General features: G+C 51.1%; 9 protein-coding genes across 9 annotated transcripts; 4 read left to right on the top strand and 5 right to left on the bottom strand.

Annotated features, from left to right (window-relative positions):
• Positions 1-13: 13 nt before the first annotated feature.
• On the top strand, positions 14-3,047 carry MYCFIDRAFT_172264 (uncharacterized protein; the record flags this gene model as incomplete). The annotated part of the gene is made up of 17 exons (XM_007925578.1): positions 14-80; positions 127-220; positions 255-478; positions 508-593; positions 647-675; positions 702-792; positions 821-900; positions 940-975; positions 1,003-1,071; positions 1,106-1,143; positions 1,176-1,279; positions 1,306-1,428; positions 1,484-1,519; positions 1,546-2,372; positions 2,396-2,479; positions 2,523-2,659; positions 2,692-3,047. 17 exons carry the CDS (start codon positions 14-16, stop codon positions 3,045-3,047), a joined length of 2,481 nt encoding a protein of 826 aa, XP_007923769.1.
• A 63-nt stretch (positions 3,048-3,110) lies between these two features.
• MYCFIDRAFT_172263 (uncharacterized protein) lies at positions 3,111-3,579 on the bottom strand (the record flags this gene model as incomplete). The annotated part of the gene is made up of 3 exons (XM_007925577.1): positions 3,111-3,155; positions 3,191-3,281; positions 3,320-3,579. 3 exons carry the CDS (start codon positions 3,577-3,579, stop codon positions 3,111-3,113), a joined length of 396 nt encoding a protein of 131 aa, XP_007923768.1.
• A 308-nt stretch (positions 3,580-3,887) lies between these two features.
• MYCFIDRAFT_83656 (uncharacterized protein) lies at positions 3,888-5,138 on the top strand (the record flags this gene model as incomplete). Its single annotated transcript, XM_007924701.1, has 2 exons — positions 3,888-4,012; positions 4,073-5,138. 2 exons carry the CDS (start codon positions 3,888-3,890, stop codon positions 5,136-5,138), a joined length of 1,191 nt encoding a protein of 396 aa, XP_007922892.1.
• A 333-nt stretch (positions 5,139-5,471) lies between these two features.
• On the bottom strand, positions 5,472-6,063 carry MYCFIDRAFT_172260 (uncharacterized protein; the record flags this gene model as incomplete). The annotated part of the gene is made up of 4 exons (XM_007925576.1): positions 5,472-5,496; positions 5,532-5,559; positions 5,587-5,716; positions 5,755-6,063. 4 exons carry the CDS (start codon positions 6,061-6,063, stop codon positions 5,472-5,474), a joined length of 492 nt encoding a protein of 163 aa, XP_007923767.1.
• A 32-nt stretch (positions 6,064-6,095) lies between these two features.
• Positions 6,096-7,244, top strand: MYCFIDRAFT_88838 (uncharacterized protein). The gene is made up of 3 exons (XM_007925575.1): positions 6,096-6,868; positions 6,925-7,153; positions 7,205-7,244. The coding sequence occupies exons 1-2, from the start codon at positions 6,103-6,105 to the stop codon at positions 7,035-7,037; spliced, it is 879 nt and encodes a 292-aa protein (XP_007923766.1). The 5' UTR covers positions 6,096-6,102; the 3' UTR covers positions 7,038-7,153; positions 7,205-7,244.
• MYCFIDRAFT_83659 (uncharacterized protein) lies at positions 7,235-10,243 on the bottom strand (the record flags this gene model as incomplete). The annotated part of the gene is made up of 5 exons (XM_007924702.1): positions 7,235-7,952; positions 8,793-9,176; positions 9,230-9,409; positions 9,495-10,042; positions 10,220-10,243. The coding sequence occupies 5 exons, from the start codon at positions 10,241-10,243 to the stop codon at positions 7,235-7,237; spliced, it is 1,854 nt and encodes a 617-aa protein (XP_007922893.1).
• A 36-nt stretch (positions 10,244-10,279) lies between these two features.
• Positions 10,280-11,513, bottom strand: MYCFIDRAFT_172256 (uncharacterized protein; the record flags this gene model as incomplete). Its single annotated transcript, XM_007925574.1, has 5 exons — positions 10,280-10,542; positions 10,569-10,706; positions 10,732-10,837; positions 10,861-10,957; positions 10,981-11,513. 5 exons carry the CDS (start codon positions 11,511-11,513, stop codon positions 10,280-10,282), a joined length of 1,137 nt encoding a protein of 378 aa, XP_007923765.1.
• A 1,282-nt stretch (positions 11,514-12,795) lies between these two features.
• On the top strand, positions 12,796-13,424 carry MYCFIDRAFT_181979 (uncharacterized protein; the record flags this gene model as incomplete). The annotated part of the gene is made up of 1 exon (XM_007925573.1): positions 12,796-13,424. A coding segment is annotated over one exon (629 nt), but the record flags the coding sequence as incomplete, so codon positions are not given.
• Positions 13,425-14,296: 872 nt separating this feature from the next.
• MYCFIDRAFT_133189 (uncharacterized protein) lies at positions 14,297-16,738 on the bottom strand (the record flags this gene model as incomplete). The annotated part of the gene is made up of 1 exon (XM_007925571.1): positions 14,297-16,738. One exon carries the CDS (start codon positions 16,736-16,738, stop codon positions 14,297-14,299), a length of 2,442 nt encoding a protein of 813 aa, XP_007923762.1.
• Between the last annotated feature and the right edge of the window lie 943 nt (positions 16,739-17,681).

Below are 17,681 nucleotides of genomic sequence, written 5' to 3'. Positions count from 1 at the left end.
TATAGTTTGGAGGATGTTGATGAGGAAGAGAGAAAGAAATCTGGTCGTTCACTTATCTGAACCCAAAGAGGGCTGCCGGAGTGGAGCTCGCTGAGACCATTAGTGTCTTTCCTGCTGAATTGTCAGTGCTCGACGCATCAATCTTTATCGTTGATTGTGACGCTGGTGACGTTGATCAATGGATATCGGACTGGGGAGCCGAGCAGCTTCGAGCATGGCCGTGCGCATTTCTGGGCATTGTTGTCGACAGCCAGGAGTGTTCTTCTTCACGGTTTCAATCCTGCTCAAGTTCTTCCCGCTCGTTGTCTCTACCATTCAGCAGGCCATGAGGCGAGCGTCCAGAGAGCCAATAGTCTCGAGAAGGTTGGGCGCGGTTTCTGGGTACGAAGCATTGGATTGCTGCTGATCTGGCTGAACGTATTTGGGCATTTCGCCGATACCCGATCCTTCACCCATCTCTCGTCGTCGCTGAAATGCCGTCCGTATAGAAGACAGCGTGAGCACAAGTCGGTCCAGTTGACAGGCCCATCATTCATCTTACATGGATAGCTCCGCACGAACACCTTTTTCGCAGCCTCAAAGTTCACCTTCTGGTGAAAGCAGACCTTCTAAGCGAGCAAGACGATCTCTCCCGGAAGATGTTCAGAATGGCATGCCATCCAAGCAGAGCAAAGCGTATGCTAACTGCAGACGATTGAAAGTCAGATACGATGTACTAAACCAAGGAAGCAACGAAGACTGCTCGAGATGTACGCGGCTGCAACTTACCTGCTTGCGAGAGAGAAAGCAGTAGTCAAATGCTGCCAATGAAAATGTCGAGCCTTTGCAGCTCACAATCACGAAGCTGGAAAGAGCTCTCGAAGACATTTTAGAGCGACTAGATATGCCTGCGCTGGACCTGTGCACATCACCCGCGATTGTGAGTTGATCATTTCAGAGGCCGACATCAGTAGAGTCCAGCCATGCACTAACGGCGTGATCGGTCATATCTAATAGGTCCAGCCTCGTTCTCCTCCTCAGCAGACAAGGCCTAATTCCGAAGAACGTGGTGATGCTATCCGCGCTAGAGACGTGTCGCTAGATCCGATCAGCAACCTGATTGAAGCCACCAGATTGAACGGCCTTCGCAGTCAACTCAGATCGGTCAAGCAGAGACGAAAGGGCGGCATGCGAAGGAAAGATCACGATCTCATCTCTAAAGGCTTACTTGGCCCGAACGAGGCAGATGAATTGCTCGAGCTGTTCCAACGACACTAGGCCCACCACCTCTTCTCTGCTGGTATCTCCTACAATGCGACAGTGGAGAGTCTTCGTGCATCATCGACAGTGCTCTTCACTGCCGTCATGCTGGTTGCTGCACTACTTATGCCAGGAAAGGAGGCGCTGCATGAAAACATCCACAGCCATTTTATGGGCGTGGTGTCATCGGTAATGTAGGACCGCTTCCATACTTTGGACGATATCCGAGGGCTTGTGATTGCAGCCTTCTGGCAGCCGTAACTATCTTGGAAGCTATCAGGTCTAAGCATTCGTATGGCTACCGAGCTGAACTTGCATCACGCCTTTTACACAGCATTCTCTGATGCGGATTCCAGTGACGAACAGCGACGTGACTGCATCGAGAAAACCAGGCTGTGGTATCTACTCTACGTACTGGACCATCAATTCTCGATTGCCTACGGTAGACCGCCTTGTATGAATGAGCTCCGTACAATCAAGGACTTTGATCTACTGCTGAGGTCGGAGATTTGCACAGAGTCAGACAGGGCACTAATTGCTCAAGTGACTAATCTCACCGGGCTTGGGAGAGCATTCGAGCATTTTGGACTCAATCCGAAACGAGTGATGGATGGGCAAGACTCTTCCGTGCTCAATCATATGCGATTCACTGACAGTATGGTGGCATGGAGAGAACGATGGACTGACCAGACCACTCAGAGCAGCGAGCTATCAAGGAATATCGCTTTGCAATTTCACTTCAGCAACCTGGTCCTGAATAGTATCGTCCTTCGCGGTCGACCTCTCGAGAAGCTGTGCGAGCTTCCCACGAGCCTGCGGCCATTGGCTTTGCACGCAGTGGAGTCAGCACCCCACGTACTCGAACAATTTCTGTATGATCCAAGGCACTGCGCTGAAATCGTGGGAATGCCGCTCTATCTTCACTCTATGATCGCATTTGCAGTGGTGTTTCTGCTGAAGATGGCGCATAGGTGGAGCGCAATCGGAATTACTATCAGCCCAGCTGATCGAACTATGCCGCTGATCGAAGCTATTATCTGCCGTCTCCACTGCTGCAAGGCCGGTGCTAATCACATGGTTTTCAGCATGGCAAAAGGCTTCGAACGAATGCTGAAGCAGGTCGGAAGCGTAACGTCGTCCGCAATTCGTCCCTCAGCCATTCGCCAATCTCATACGGAGGGCTCATCAACCACGCTACCCAACTCTGGAAGAGCAAATACTTATTAGAGCACACCGCAGAGTATTCCTGCAGCTTTGGATGCTTATCCTGCCTACGCTGAAAGCTTTGGCGTAGCCGAGAACGCCGCCGCCGATGATCTCTCTCCTGGCGAAATGCTCGCCTGGGGCTTTCAAGACGAAGAGTTATGGTCGGTCGGTATGGGTTACGATTTGTTGGAACCCGGTGGTCAAGGTCTGGCCAGTGTAGACTTCCCGTTCCAAACGCCTGCTTAGTAGTATGCCTTGCGCAACTTCGACGTCCCTACTCCTTGACTAAGTCAGCCTTGCCGCCTTGCCTGGGTAAACCTCGTCACTGGAGAAAGGACATTTTGCCATGCCATGCCATCTCGGTACGTAATCTACTTATATACGTGCCAAGTCGGCTCGTGAGCATAGCATCGGCACATATGCAGCCGCTCTGCATTCACAGCGCATACTTGCCCACTCTCTATCGAGGGTATGTTCAAGTGGAAGCGCCTGGTCACTGCTTGCAGGTCTGTATGAGCAGCTCTAACTCACTAATTCGGAATTTGCGAACCAGCAATGCGCGATTAGGAAAGGCTGTTGTCCATGCAAGCAAGACTCCATGATCACAAATAACAGGTAGAGCCAAGCAGCAGCGGTGTCCGGCACGTGTTACTCTACTGTAACGATCACGGATGAATCGCATACCGAAAAACAAAATGAAAGCCCGAGAGCTATCTTTGCCTTACATTGAGGTATATACGATGACTCTCGAATTGGCATGCAGCGATGCCCACGACACGACCTCCGAAGCTGGAACTACCTTCGTCTGAGCTGCGAAGCTTAGCCAGACCATGAGCCTGGTTCAACGGCAATAATCCTGGCTAACGAGGCACACCAGATCTCGGAAACACGCTGCAAGACGAATCTAGTAAGCGCCATACCTGGAGAAGGAATTGCGTAACAATCGAGATGGCAAGTACTTGAGACTTTTGATCCTCCTTGCGGGGATGTGAGGAGCGGTACCCAGGTACATCTTGTTTGGAAGCAGAGCCGCAGATTTGGCAATGACGAGGTTTTCAACTGCCTTCTGATATACCAGCATGCGTCTTGAGTGGCGACAGAATGCTTGGGGTGCTGGACCAGATTTGTAAACATACTCGATGGCGACGACAACGACAACAAATGCTACAGACGAGCAAATTGCCGTGCTTGATGTCTCGGCGTCTAACTTTCCCCCTGTGGAGTGTAATACAACCCTCCATGATTTATTCTTGGAAGAACATGGTGGACCTCTGGAAGACACCTATTGTGTTGTGAAAGCGAATTCCGATCTTCAGTATGGCAAGGTCGTCCCGCTAAACGAGAAATATATCATTCATTCAGCGCAAGTAGGTTCTGCTGACGATCTGGCTCACCTTTGTTTGGAGATAAATTGCTATCTGCTGTTGTTCTACGCGGGCAACATGAAAGTCGCCTTTATAGGCGCTGAAGGTGCAACAGATGACAAGACTTTGCACAAGCAAGCTGTAGCGGAGAATGCCAGACGGAGCTTTAGCGTCTTGCATGAAGCTCAAAGACCAAGAGTCTCGTAAGCGATCTGAAACGATACCCAGTGACTGTGACGAATGCCTGCTCATACCTCATCTAGAACGTACGCCAACATCGAAGATTTCATCCAGAACCACGATGGCTCCAGAATTCGGTGGGCGTTCGCATTGGACTTTGCTGAACAACTACCCTCTGTCGATCACCCAGAGCTCGTCTACAAGCTCAACAGCAAGCGATGGCTTGCTGACTGCAGCCTGAAGAGCGCCAAAGATACGATTATAGACTGCCAGATTTCTTGTCCAGAGCATACGAGCGAGTCTGGTCTTTGGTACTACAGCGGCAAAGAATGTCGCTCATGCGGCTCCGGCATCGAGACTGAAGTACACCGAGTCTGCAGCATTCTTCCCGATCGGCCACCATATGTTCTGAAACTTACCCAAAGCCTATCATCAGTCGGAACACTTCTTGTCAAGAACGAAGAGGAACGAAAAGAAGTGGTAGATCAGGTCGAGAGCTATCTTCGAGAATACTTACCACACATTACCAAGGAGAACGCACATCTCCGCACGACTAGCTTGATATTGTCAGACTTCATTCCAGGAGAGACAATGGCTCTGAACTTCTTCGTCCGGAAAAATGGATCTGTAGTCTTCTTAGGAGCATGCCATCAATTAGCAACTGGTGAAAGCGGACGTCAAGCAACAGCCATTACGTACGCCGAGCAGGAGAAGCTGCAGAAGAAGTACCAGTGTACCCTCGACAAGATTGGTCAAGCACTCCATGAAGAAGGCTACTATGGCCCAGTCGGCGCTGACATAATGGAGAATCCTGACGAGGGCACGCTTTTCACGATCGACGCCAACGTACGATCTCCGCTCTCTTTTGTTCTGTACCTATTCCGAGGTCATCTGAATGAGAAGCGGGGTTTTGCGACGAGTTTGGTATACGAATGCATCATGCTTACATTGTCGAGAGACCGTTTTGAGAAGGAGTTCAATGAAGAACTGCATGATGCAAGGATCATTCTCCTTGGAAGCACGAGGCTTGGTCTGACGGAGCAATGGGCTTATGGAATGGTTGTCGTCGGCAACAGCCAGAAAGAGATCGATGATCTGAGCAACCGCATTCTGGCGTTTGAAATTGAAGGTGGTCAGGGCGGTGACTGAAGTGATGCTGCAGGATGACCTCTTGACAATTTCTAGCGTGCTTCAGAAAGCTCTTGCTATCTTTACTTACATTTTCCATAGCGAAGCCATCACGTACTTCTTTACGAAGTCGACCAGCTTACTCCAGAGACTTTCCACTTGCGCGCCTTGCCATTGGTATCAGCAGCCCATAAGAGCTTGTCACGACTTTGCAAAGTCGACTTCACCATGTCTGCAACGTCGTCGACCGACAATAGAGCCACGAATAACGATGGAGCTATTCAGGCAGGCAAGAGCCCGCAGTCAAGATCTCAGTCTTTGCTAATTCATTGACTCGACGAATCGCTGACGAGATTAGACGCGCCAATAATGAAATGATCTAGATCATGGTCAAGCAAGAATATCGCAGGGCACAAGGCATGGCTCCGCAGAGTGACAGCAGCTCAGACACAACCGGCTCGGACTGCACCAAGGAAGAGGAGTCGTTTTTGCACAGCCGAGCGATCTTCATCTCTTCGCGCCTCTTCGTTGGGTACGACAAGATGTTGCAGCTGTATGAAGAGATCCTTCACGGAATGTCGGCCTAGGGGGTTCTTGCGCTTTCATTTACGACAAGCAGATATCTCAACGCATAAACGTAAATGTCATCAACGCTCAAGCGGATTGTCGAGTTGAAGGATGAGGCGGTTGCGAATGGCGGCGTGTTGAAGCCACAGAGCGAGTGCCGCGGCAGTCCTTGTTTCGGTTCATCAAGAATCAGAGGGGCGGTGGCACTGCAAAGCATGAAGGCATTGCGGCATCGACGTGGCTGAGATAGGGACAGGCTGTTGTGAAGATGGTAGAATGGAACGGCCGCACGGAAGGAGATGTGGTTGGATTGCCAAGAATGCTCCGCGGAAGTGGTGCCTGAGGCTACAAATCTCGGACGGCATGTCTCCATGTCCATTCGATCATCGATTTCGTAGTAAATCAGAACACCTCCAACATGGCATCGCCTGTTTGCAACTCCTTACGAGCGGCTCAATTGAGAGTCTGTCGACAATGCGCATCCAATATTACACGGCGAGCATTCGTTTCCGCATCACAAATAACGAAACATGAGATCCGCTCCAGACCAACAACCTCCAACAACATATCATCACCAGCTAGACGATCATTCAACTCAACTAGCAGACGACAATACAAGACAGTGGAAGAAGCAAAAACGCGGTACAAGCTCGGTCCATTCTCATGGCAGGCAGGCTTTCTCTTCTTGCTCGCGGGAGCAGGTCTGACAGTCTACTTCCGGTTTGAGAAAGCCCGCATGGCTCGCGTACGAATCGCAGAGGCAAATAAGGGTATCGGGAAGCCTCTGGTCGGCGGTCCTTTCCGTCTCACAGACATGAATGGGAAAGAGTTCACGGAGCAGAATCTCAAAGGCAAATATAGTCTGGTGTATTTCGGCTTCACACATTGCCCTGACATCTGCCCGGAAGAATTGGACAAGATGGCGGGGATGATCGATCAGGTGAAGGAGAAGCATGGAAATGTTCTGCTGCCGGTATTCATCTCTTGCGATCCCGCGAGAGATACGCCGGAGGTCATCAAGAGATATCTTGCTGAGTTTCATGAAGACATCATTGGCATGACGGGAACATGGCAGGAGGTCAAGGACGTCTGCAAGGCGTATCGTGTATATTTTTCAACGCCGCCAGATGTTAAGCCTGGGCAAGACTACCTAGTCGACCACAGCATTTACTTCTATCTGATGGGTAAGTCAAGGCAGGGCCTTTGGTAACGAAATTGCAGTGCTGACCCTTCGATACAGATCCCGAAGGTGACTTTGTCGAAGCGATTGGACGAAACTTCACTGTCGATGCTGCTGCGAAAGTCATCAACGACCATATCGCGGACTGGAGAGGCAAGATCGACAAGTCATGAAAATTCTAGCATGGGAATGTGTAACATTATTTTTGATGATGACTATTGTACAAAAGAGCAGTCGATAAGCCATCCCAGCGGTGTAGAGATCTCGCAGTCGACCTCTGCAGATAGATGTCTGTAAGTTCTCCTGCTTGGGGCACCAGCACTCGCTAACTTATATCCAGATACCCCATACCACTCTCATCAAGTGTATCTTACTCCTCCAGCGCACTGTCCTCTCGTTCCTGCTCACTCTCCTCAGACACTCTCTGACCCACCATGTACGCACTCCGATCGCTCATTCCCGGAGCCCTTCGTTGACTTTTCGCCTGGTACTCAACCATCTCCGAAAGGACATCCATCAGTAGCTCTCTCGACCATCTACTGACTGGTCCACCAGCAACCCTCAAGTCTCTCTCCTCAACAGTCGCTCCGATAGCATGGACGAACCACCCATGAAGCTCCGTCCACCTAAGCTCCTCACAGTCCACAATCTCCCTCGCAAGCATGTGCATCTCCACCGGATATCTCCCCACATCCTGCTTCAGCAATCCACTCATCGCAGAGTTTTGCAACTCTGCATCTTCGAAGCCCCTCCCTAGCAACCACATCTCACTCAGTCTTCTCACGACCTCGCAGAACTGCTTCTCTCCCGTATCCTCTGGATCCGAGATATCCATCTCCTCCCTCACTTGCCTCTTCACATGTCTCTCAAGGTTGCGACCTGGATGCGTCAGATAGTCGAGATACATGATCGTTTTTGCGTAAGCTGAGATGGGAAGTCCCTCGATTCGACCGTTCACATCGGCTTTGTCGTGAAGGACACGAAAGAGTTGGGAATGTGCGCAGACGAGGTCTGGATGGACTGGAATGTACTTCTTTTCGAGACTGTTGGTGCCGAAGACGAGTGTGAGAGGCTCTGAGGAGTGGAGACTGTAAGATACGGTCAGCGAGGACTAGTTTGGATATGGAGAAAACATCAATTGTACGCGAGATGTTGGTCGCGCTCGCTGGGGATGGCGCATTCTGATGATGAGATTGAAGCCGAGGCTGATGATACCACAGGATTTTCCGCCGTGGCCATGTTGTCAGTCATTGGAGTTCTGAGGTCCTCTGATGTGGCATGTTTTGCTTGATGTGAAGTGAAAGAGACTAGGCGTCTTGAAAGCTTTTGAGCATTGTATGTGTTCATGTGATCGTATGCGCAGTGAGGATATGAGCTGACTCTGGTCTCACTGTCGATCTAATCACTATACCGATAAATCAAGTCCTCTGAGTCCTCGACCACTGCATACGGCCGCCTGTCATAGCCGAAACGCAGTCGCAGCACAGCCTTTGCGCTTCGCCTTGCTCCTGGGCCTATGCAACCTTCATGCCGCATCCATACGATGCAGAGCCCCTGATATGCTCATCCGTAAGCCATTTGCTTGGGTCCTCCTCCGACTCTCCCGCTGAGTCGCTCAATCAACGTTGGCCGTCTTCGACTTCTTTTGGTAGTCTTGGGGATTGATAGGCTTGCGAACGCTGCTCTCGACCATTCTTTCCGTCAAGACCTTCGTAAAGCCCTCTTTCCCCAGTTTATCGCTGCGTATGATCGCTCTGAGGCCTGCTCCTGACAAAGAACAGGCTACAAAATCAATGAGCCAGCGCATCACGTCATAAGCGCCGTCATAATTTCTAAAGCACCAGAAGAATCTGTGGGTAGATGTATGGAGCACATCTACGAGAAGATGAAGTAGCTTATCCGGCTCTTGCTCCAACTTCTCTTCGCACAACATGCCAATTATCTTGTCCCCAAAATCGTAGTCGTCGAGTTCCATACCCACATGCCAGAGATCGAAAAGCCCGGCAATTCGGCCAACCCAGAGCCGGGCGCTCTCCCTTTGCTCGGGGAGCTCGTCGAAGTGGCGTCCCAGATCGACGACACTTGGCTGGACGAAAGCGTACTGGACGATGTCTATGCTCTTGTCATAGACCCAATTGAGATAGACCTCAACGGCATCTGGGTTGAGCATTAACCACACAGGGCCATCATATTTGAATAGACCCCCGACGCCGCCAATGTCTTCGACAAGGTCCGTGTGCACAACGAATGTTCTCAGCGGCTCGTTGTCGTCATCAGTGACGATTATTTCGAGTGTTTCGGCGAAGCTCATTCTGCGAAAATTAGCCCCGGTTCAAGGTCATTTGCGCAGCAATAGTTGGATTACCTTGGCCGCTTCTTTGGCGAAGTTGGCGCGTCGGCTTTGCGCTTCTCTTTGCGCTTCTCTTTGCGCTTCGCTACTGTGCCTTCGCTGCTCATGATGGTATGCTGTCGCTTGTGTGCGAATTCCGAGGGAGTCTTGGTGTGCCACGCATTGACAATGGCGAAGAAAGGATGTAGAAGAGAGCTGGTTGAAATATGACTTCACTTCAAAGCATGAGACTTGAAGTGAAGTAAGTGAGGCATGCTGTGAATATTGAATGCACGCTAACATGTGAGGTTCGGCTATTCCCCGACAATCGCTTAAGATCTCGCCCTGGTCCTGCTCATAGTACCGCTCTCCTCCTCGAACACGATCACGAAAGTTCTCAACCTTCCCTTCCTTGCTCAGCTTGACTTGGGCCTTCAGGAGATCCACCAAAATGTCCTTCGGCAGCTCACGACACAATGCCTCAATGTTGTCCTCGTTCAAGGTAGTAACCATGTACTCGACCCACCAAAGCCGCAGTCCAGACTCCTCCATCTCCTCTCCGGCGATCAAAGGAGCAAGTTTTGAAAGCACATCCGAGCGATTATCGATATCTTGTCCGACCAAGATATCCATGATAGCATTCTTAAGTTCGGAGTCCTCCAGAAATTCGGCCTCTCGCCACCATGTGCAAAGGCGATGGAGCCGCTCAAAGACTTGGCTGTCCACATTTGAAGGCTCCATAGCTTCTGTTTCGAAATTGACCGCTTGGGCGAGATCAAAGCTGGAACCTTCGAGTCGGTCGACGTATACGCGAAAGAACTCTGGCGTCAGATCGGGGAGCACGATGGACTCTTCCATGCCATAGCGAATTTTGCCTTCGCAATAGAGATCTTGGAAGTGTCTGGAGTGTTCGCAGATGAGGTTGAGATTGATATCGAATGTTGCAAAGTTTGAGGGTGGGCCAGCTACGACTTGAGCCTGGTAAATAAAGTTCAGCGATATACTTGAACGGAGAGGCTTGCACACCTCGTCGCTGCAGTCACGCTTCATTTTGGAAAGGCCTCGTATCGTATCTATCGTGATGCGTTATGTTAGTTGCGAAGAGGTGGTGGAAACGCGAGAGAAGCACAAATTCTGCAACAGTGACATGTGAAAGACTTTGTACAGGACCACAATTAAAGTGAGTAACACAGCTCCTGAGTTCTGACTTGCACCCGTAGTCTGACCAAGGGCATACCCATAACATTGCCTTTCTGGTGACATCTGGCGCCCCTTGATCTGAGCTTTTGGCCGGATGATTGACTCTTCCAGATATCGATTGCGAAGCAGTACTGCAGTACTAATCCAGTCTGTTCCTTGTCGAACAATATGTTACAGTCAAGCTTTGCGACCCTGCCTGACTCCACGACTCGTCCAATCTCGCTTGATGTGCCGTGAGGTGAGAAAGGTGTCCTGACTAGCAGTGCAGTGCAGTGCAGTGAGAGATCCCATTCAGTCGCTTCAATTCCACGGCCTGTTCTTGTTATGCTGTCTGCGACCCCAGTCTCTTGACTGAGCGCATCGACCGGAGTCATCGAGAGTAGCCATCAATCCAAGTCGCTTTCCTGCTCCAACAAAGCCGCCAGCCGCTGTCGCTCCCTCAACCTGGCGTTGTCCCTCTCCATGACCAAATTGCAAGTCTTCGAGTCCGCATAATAGCATTTCAACTGCGCAAATCCGTCAGCTATGCTTGGAGGGCATGGAATGATGGAAGGCAGCCACGAACTATCGGTATACAGCAGTACCACCTCATAATCGCTCCGTGCGGCATATAAGCAGGGCTCATGCTCCGATGGTCTATATCATACTTGGTGCAATTGAAGTGGTTGTAAGCGCAAAACACCTCGGGAACCAGGAATCGGTGGTGACGAGGTATGAAGTCGAGATAGGATTTATGCGTGCCGAGATAATGGATGATAGATGCAGTACTGTAGAAAGCCGCGGCCACTTCCTCGCGGCTCGAATAGTCGACGTGCAATAGAGTGAAGGGGATTTCAGCCGCTTCCTTCAGACCGGTCCAACGAGGCAAGTCGAACACTTGTCGGTAGATCTTGTCGAAGATTTCTTGCGGAAGCGACTGCATCAGTCGTGCGAGACTGTCTGTGTCGGCCATGACCATCGTTGATGGCGAGCTTTCGTGGTGCACATTCTTGCGAGAATTGGAGCGGTCGTGCTTGCCTGACCTGAACGTCATTGTCGCAACGGCGTGGGAGCAGTCGGCAGGTGCGATACATAATTTCTCCACGCTGTTCTTCGAAGAAATGGAACGCCGTCGTTGCATTCAGCATGAGTAAGTGCGCATCCGCGACCCGGCTTCCAGTAGGACGGACACAATGCTCGCAGCGTCGAAGACCATATCGCCGTAGCTGACACTTCAGCGCAGTGCCTTCGCTTTGAGTAAAGAATAGAGTCGCGAGGCATTGTAAGTGCAGCGCGTAGACTCCAGCATGAATGCAGCTCCATTTCTCGCATGCTCGGCATGGCGCGTGCGTAACATTCCCCATAGAATAATTCAAGTGTCAACGACGAATTTCATTCGCTACCCATACACCATCCCACCACCGTAACGATAGTTTCCTCTTATCTTCGTCGATTTTACATGCTGCATTTTTTCCATCGCGCATTACTCCTAATGGCAGCCTTCATCGCAAAGTGCCCATCTGTGGCAAGCCAGGAACAATTGATAGCAATCCTTGCCCCATCTGTGCTATATTCTACTGCACGTTCGATGGTCGACACGCAGACAGAAATATTCTCGGCATGATTTGTAACGATTTCCACAATCGCATTATGCTGCGCTTCTCCCCGGATCATCGCAAGCCGGAGCTCTGATGGTTCGAAACGCACACCGAGTGCCTCCAGAGACTCGTGGTCTAGCCCAAGTCGGGATTCACTAAATGGTCATTGAGGGCGTAAAAGCAATATGGCCACGGCCGCGCCATCAATCTTTACCAGTATAACAAAGACATCTCGAAGGAGAACATCGAGCATCCATCTACTTATATTACCACAACTGGCTTGGCGTATTTGCGTTTGTCGGGCCATCTGCTCGCAGGCTTCGGATGCTCGTCCTCCCTGGGGGGACTGATGAGTATAATCCTCAACGTCCGCATGGGATGCACTCGGCAGTCGTTGCTATGCTGTGCTCAAAAAGGATCAATGCCGCCATGAGAGCCTCGCGGACCATCCCGAAGGTCAGCAGTAGACTGCCAACAATGTAGCCGATCAGAATAAACCACAAGCGTCCGAAATCCAATCCCAATCGAGCCTGTGAAACCTCCAAGTTATGCGACTACAGCCAATTGGTTAGAAGTAGTCGCCATGTATGGTAAATTGAGTAAAATCTTGACCGAAAAGGGGATCAGGTGAGAAGTGAAGTTGGAATGTGAGATTTGCTTGGCAGCACAGACCACTGCTGACCCTGATTAGGGTTCGGCTCGATCTGCCGAAAGGACCGAGTGCGCTTGCCTCCAAATTTTTGGAAAGTCGCAAATCGCAAAGCACAACGCCGTCTCTCAAAATCACATCTCTACCTGTCACTTCACATCTCTCCGACCTCCGCCATGGCGTCCGACGAGATCGTGTGGTCGATAATAAATCAACAATTCTGCTCCTTCAAACTCAAGCTCCCAGGCAACAGCGGCAAAGACCAAAAGTCCACCAAGTCCACATTCTGTCGCAACGAACACAATGTCACGGGTCTTTGCAATCGCCAATCCTGCCCGTTGGCCAACTCTCGGTATGCCACAATCCGCGCGGATCCCACTAATCAGCGATTATATCTGTATATAAAAACGGTCGAGCGAAGCCATTTGCCGTCAAAATGGTGGGAGAAGATCCGACTCTCCTCAAACTACACGAAAGCGCTAGAGCAGATTGATGAGAGATTGATATACTGGCCGAAATTTCTGCTGCATAAATGTAAGCAGCGCCTGACGAGGTTGACGCAAGTGAGAGTCCGAGCGCAAAAATTGGCGAAGGAGGAGGAGAGATTAGGAGAGAGGATGGTCAGTAAGATGGCGCCCAAGATTCGGAGACGAGAGGAGACGCGAGAGAGGAAGGCCGAGGCGGCGGCGAAGATTGAGAGAGCCATTGAAAGAGAGCTTATAGAGAGGTTGAAAAGTGGAGCTTATGGCGAGCAGCCACTCAATGTGGAGGAGAGAGTGTGGAAAAAGATTATGAGAGGCCTGGAGAGGAGTCAGGAAGGTATACGTGATGAGGATCTTGATGAAGGTATTGAAGAGGAAGAGGAGAATGACTATGAATACGAGAGAGAGAATGGAGAGGCTGATGTTGAGTACGTCTCTGATGTGGAGGAATCGGATCAGGAAGATGATATGGAAGATTTTGAGGATTGGTGGAGTCAGGAAGATGGCGAGGATGGCGAGGATGATGATGAGGGCGGATCGCAGGAAGAAGGTGAAGACGAAGACGAGGAAGATGAAGATGACGATGAGGACGATGAGGACATCGCAGAGCTCAAGAAGCAACTCAATGGTCTGAAGCGGAAACGACCGAGTGCACCACCGCCGAAACCACGCAAGAAAGGTGGCAAGGGTCCGAAGACGAATATCGAGTACGAATACGTGCCTGAACCAGCACAGCAGGAGATGCTCTACGCGGAGTGATCGAACAGAGGCGAACAAGAGTCGTGTTTTCCAGGAAATGATCTGGGAAGTTCCACAGCAGACATTCTCAGGTTCGACCACCGCAACCTCATTCGGTGTGCCGATGGCATCTCAAACCGACGAAGCCCAAGCTCATTACCTCAGACATGTAGCATTGGCGGCTGGACATCTTGCGGTCTATTTTGGTAGCTTCTATTGGAGGAGGCTATGCCCATCATTCATCGCCACCGAGACATCGGCGCAGAGGCGAGCAGCGCAGCTTGGCAGCAAATCCGTCTGCGTCTCGTTGTAGCAACGCGGGATGCACGTCAAGTGCATCATTATCAGGCATCAAAGGTAGCTGGCAGCAGGTGGAGGAAATAATGAAAGCATCCGCCATATCGGCATCAAGCACTTCATCAATAATGCTCTTTTCGTGTCATTTACAATTTGCTACCTACAGACCTTGCATGAACTCCTTCAAAGTAATCGGTTTCCTCACAGCATTCGAGAAACCCTCGTGAAACGTAACCCAAACACCCAGTCCCTTCTCTCTCTTCTCCGCTTCCATCCTCCTCCTCTTCTGCACTTCAGTCTCTTCCCCATTCAACGGAACCACCACCGGTCTCCCAAAGAAATCCCTCACAATCTTTTTCCCACCAGCGTCAACATCGTCCAACTGCTTCCTCTTTTTCATCACATCAGCTGGCGCAACAGCCGTAGAATTCGCCACCCCGAATCTTGCAAGTCGAGCCTCCTCAGCAAGTCGTACTTCCTCTTTCTTCCATTCCTGTTCCAAGACTTGTCGGACTGCGTAGCGTGTCTTGACACCTCCCGCTTCACCAAAACCTTTGCCACCGGTTTCAAAGGTACATAACGTATCGATCGGAGGTTCCATTCGGTAGACCCATTCATTGGCTGCGCCGAACCTCTTCTCTTCAAATGCGCCGCCATCGAGTCGAACACGTTCGAATCTGATCCCACTTGCTCCCATGACGTTTACGGCGCGTTTTATGAGGGTTTGTTCGCTTGCTTTGCGCACGGAGGCTGTGCCTTTGTCTTTGCCGCTGCCTCCTACTACGATTGGGTTCACTGAGGGGTTGAGCATTCGTAGGAGGTAGGGTTGGAGATCTGTTGCTATGTCGGTGTGAGAGCGGAAGGAGCGGAGTAGGGACAGGGAGAGGTTTGACTGTAGTGTTTGAAGGTGAGATTCGTTGGATTTCTGGGCTTCGTGAGCTGTCCAGGAGGCTGAAGGGCCGGAGAAGGGATGGGTGGGAGACGAGTCTTCGGTGTCTGCGTCGGCCATGGCTGTAGGTGCTTGGTATTGGATACCAGTGGGGGAGGCAAAGAGGTGGTGGAATGCGAGAACTGGTGTGCTAAGGTAAGGAGCTAGTTCCCATTCATTGCTCGTATGGACTGCCGATGAGAGACGGTCGTGAAAGTTGAGCCACTCATAGGCGGAATCGGGCTTGGAGAGCATAGTGTCGTCTTGGAAAGGCCGTTCGGGGTAAGTTGAGAAGCAGTCTGTGATGATGCGGTCCGTGTCGCCGAGCGTGTCGATAAGCTCTCGAAGGCGAGAGGTAGCGGTCCGACGAACGCCTTCCGCCACACCTTTCACGCCGTCATTGCCTGCTATCTGGAGAGGCGTGGACATTGGAGCTGTTTTGGGAAAGCCAGCTCCTTCTTGGAAGACACGCTCAACAATGTCTTTGGGCCCGCCTCGTCCCAGACCTCTGGCGCCACCTCCGCCATGAGCCAGATCTGAGAGAACATTGTCTTCTACCCATTTGCGGGTCAGCCGTTCGCTGCCGTTGTTTGATGCTCGTAGCTTGCCAGCCACCCATTCTCCAACTACCATAATGCCTCGCATATCACCTTCACCTGCTCCAGCTGCTTTGCGATCCTCCTTCCGGTTGCTGACACCCCATGCTGCCTCGCAAAGTCTTCGAACGCCATCAGTGTCGCAAGGTACGCCTTCTTTCTCGAAGACTTGCTGTAAGCGAGTCACCAAGCTTTGCACTGGCGGCTTCCGTACGTGAATCACTTCTGCCACCGAGCTTTGCCGCAAGGGTCGGAGTGATGGGTGGTAGACGTCGTTGCAGACCAGAATCAGAGGTCGCAGTAGTCGAAAGCGCTCGCCTTTCTTCTTGTTTTTGGCTGGTGCTTGAGACATCGATGCCAGAGGAGTGTTCTTCTGGTCAAGCATAATCAAATCGATCAACGCTTTCACAAAGCCTCCTTCTCCGCCTCCGCCACTTCCACCGACCACACCATCGACCTCATCAACAATCACACAGACTGGCTTCGCGGCCTTCTTGACCTTCCCTTCAGCAGTCTTGTTGTCCACATTCTTGACATTCTCCGTCCCCACCATATCTCTTATTCTGCCTTTCACTACAGTGGCACTTCTTTCGTCGCTTGCATTAATCTCTTGCACCTCATATCCAGCTTGCCTCGCGCATACATGTGCCAGAGTGGTCTTGCCCAATCCAGGTGGACCTGTCAGCATCAAAATCTTGCGATGCGGCTTCTCTTCCTCAACAAGTGCGCCCTTCTTGACTTTAGGTCGGTATGATCCCGGAAAGACAATCTGATCCCACCGCTTCAGCCAATGCATGACATGGCGATGTGTGCGTTCATCACCGATCAGATCTGTGAACTTTCTGGCTCGGTACTTCTCCGTCCACAGCAGATTGGCTCGTTTGCTTTTGGTAGCAGGCTCTGCTGGCGGCGTTGGTATTTGTTCCCGTGTCTTCGCGGCTTTCGGTATGTTCTCTTCAGCCTTCGCGTCGTCCAGCAATTGGTGTATATTGATGCCATAGAACACTTTCTGTGCCTTCGCCGGACGCGTCAAAGTGCTTGTGCCCAGATTGAGAGTGCCGAACTTGCGCTTTTTCATTGGCGAGGGGGTTGGAGGCGGACTCGAAGTCATGTTGGCCATTTGTATGGGCGATGAGGTTTGTGCTTCTCTGGGTTCGCTGAGGAAGACTTCAGACACTTTCCAGCTGCGATGCTGCACCACCGTCGCGGCTTTCTCGCGTTTGCTTTCGTGTTCGATCGCGTTCAGCGCTTCCAGGTCATCGGAGTATGATGTAGGTGCTGTATCGCAGCTTTGATCATTCGATGAAGCTGCATACAGATCTTCGAGTTCGTCCGAGCGCGGTATCGGCAGTGGACTTGAAGACTTCATCATCGCATGTTCGTTCATTCACTTGACGCGTGAAGCGGGACACGCGTTTCGCTTCATCGGCAAAGAATGGCCATGCGCCGACTCCCGAATCCCGAGTACCAGACAGCCTTCCATTCCAAGGTATAGACTTCTTGCTCGATCATCATCAAAACACAAGGCATATCAATGTCACGTCACAGAATGTTCCGGCTCTTAGCTATTTCACAGGGAGAACAGCTCTGAGTCGGCCGGCACCTTGCCACCCACATCGACAAGAAATGATACTAATACGCATAGACAAAGTACAGTGGAAACCCCTATGAACGCCACCTCCCGATGCAGCTACAAAAAACCTCACAAGAGTTGAGTCTCGCTGTATCAGATCTTAGATATGGGCGATCTCAAGCCGCCAAGCCAGGCCGTCAACATTCTGATGTTCAATCAGCGCACCGGCCTCAGCTGCCTGTTCCACAGCTTCCAGCACCCTAATAAGAGTCGCTCTGGCTCCATACCTATACAGGCTCTCGAGCTGCGCATTTAACTTCTTCAGAAATGGAGCGGAGTGCTGTAAGGTCTGATCAAAGAGGCGGCTGACACCCAGCAATCCTGCAGCATCCGATCCACTCTCGATAGCCAGCAGCTGCAGCTCAGCGGCCATGGGATCATCCACCAC

Source organism: Pseudocercospora fijiensis, assembly GCF_000340215.1.
Source record: "Pseudocercospora fijiensis CIRAD86 unplaced genomic scaffold MYCFIscaffold_2, whole genome shotgun sequence".
NCBI lineage: Eukaryota > Fungi > Ascomycota > Dothideomycetes > Mycosphaerellales > Mycosphaerellaceae > Pseudocercospora > Pseudocercospora fijiensis.
This window is presented reverse-complemented; position numbering and strand designations above follow the sequence as displayed.

Excerpts from the sequence above, each read along its gene's own strand:
- MYCFIDRAFT_88838 (XM_007925575.1), top strand. The coding sequence starts at position 6,103 with ATGGCATCGCCTGTTTGCAACTCCTTACGAGCGGCTCAATTGAGAGTC. Across the intron at positions 6,869-6,924 it reads CATTTACTTCTATCTGATGG|ATCCCGAAGGTGACTTTGTC; the intron begins GTAAGTCAAGGC and ends CCTTCGATACAG.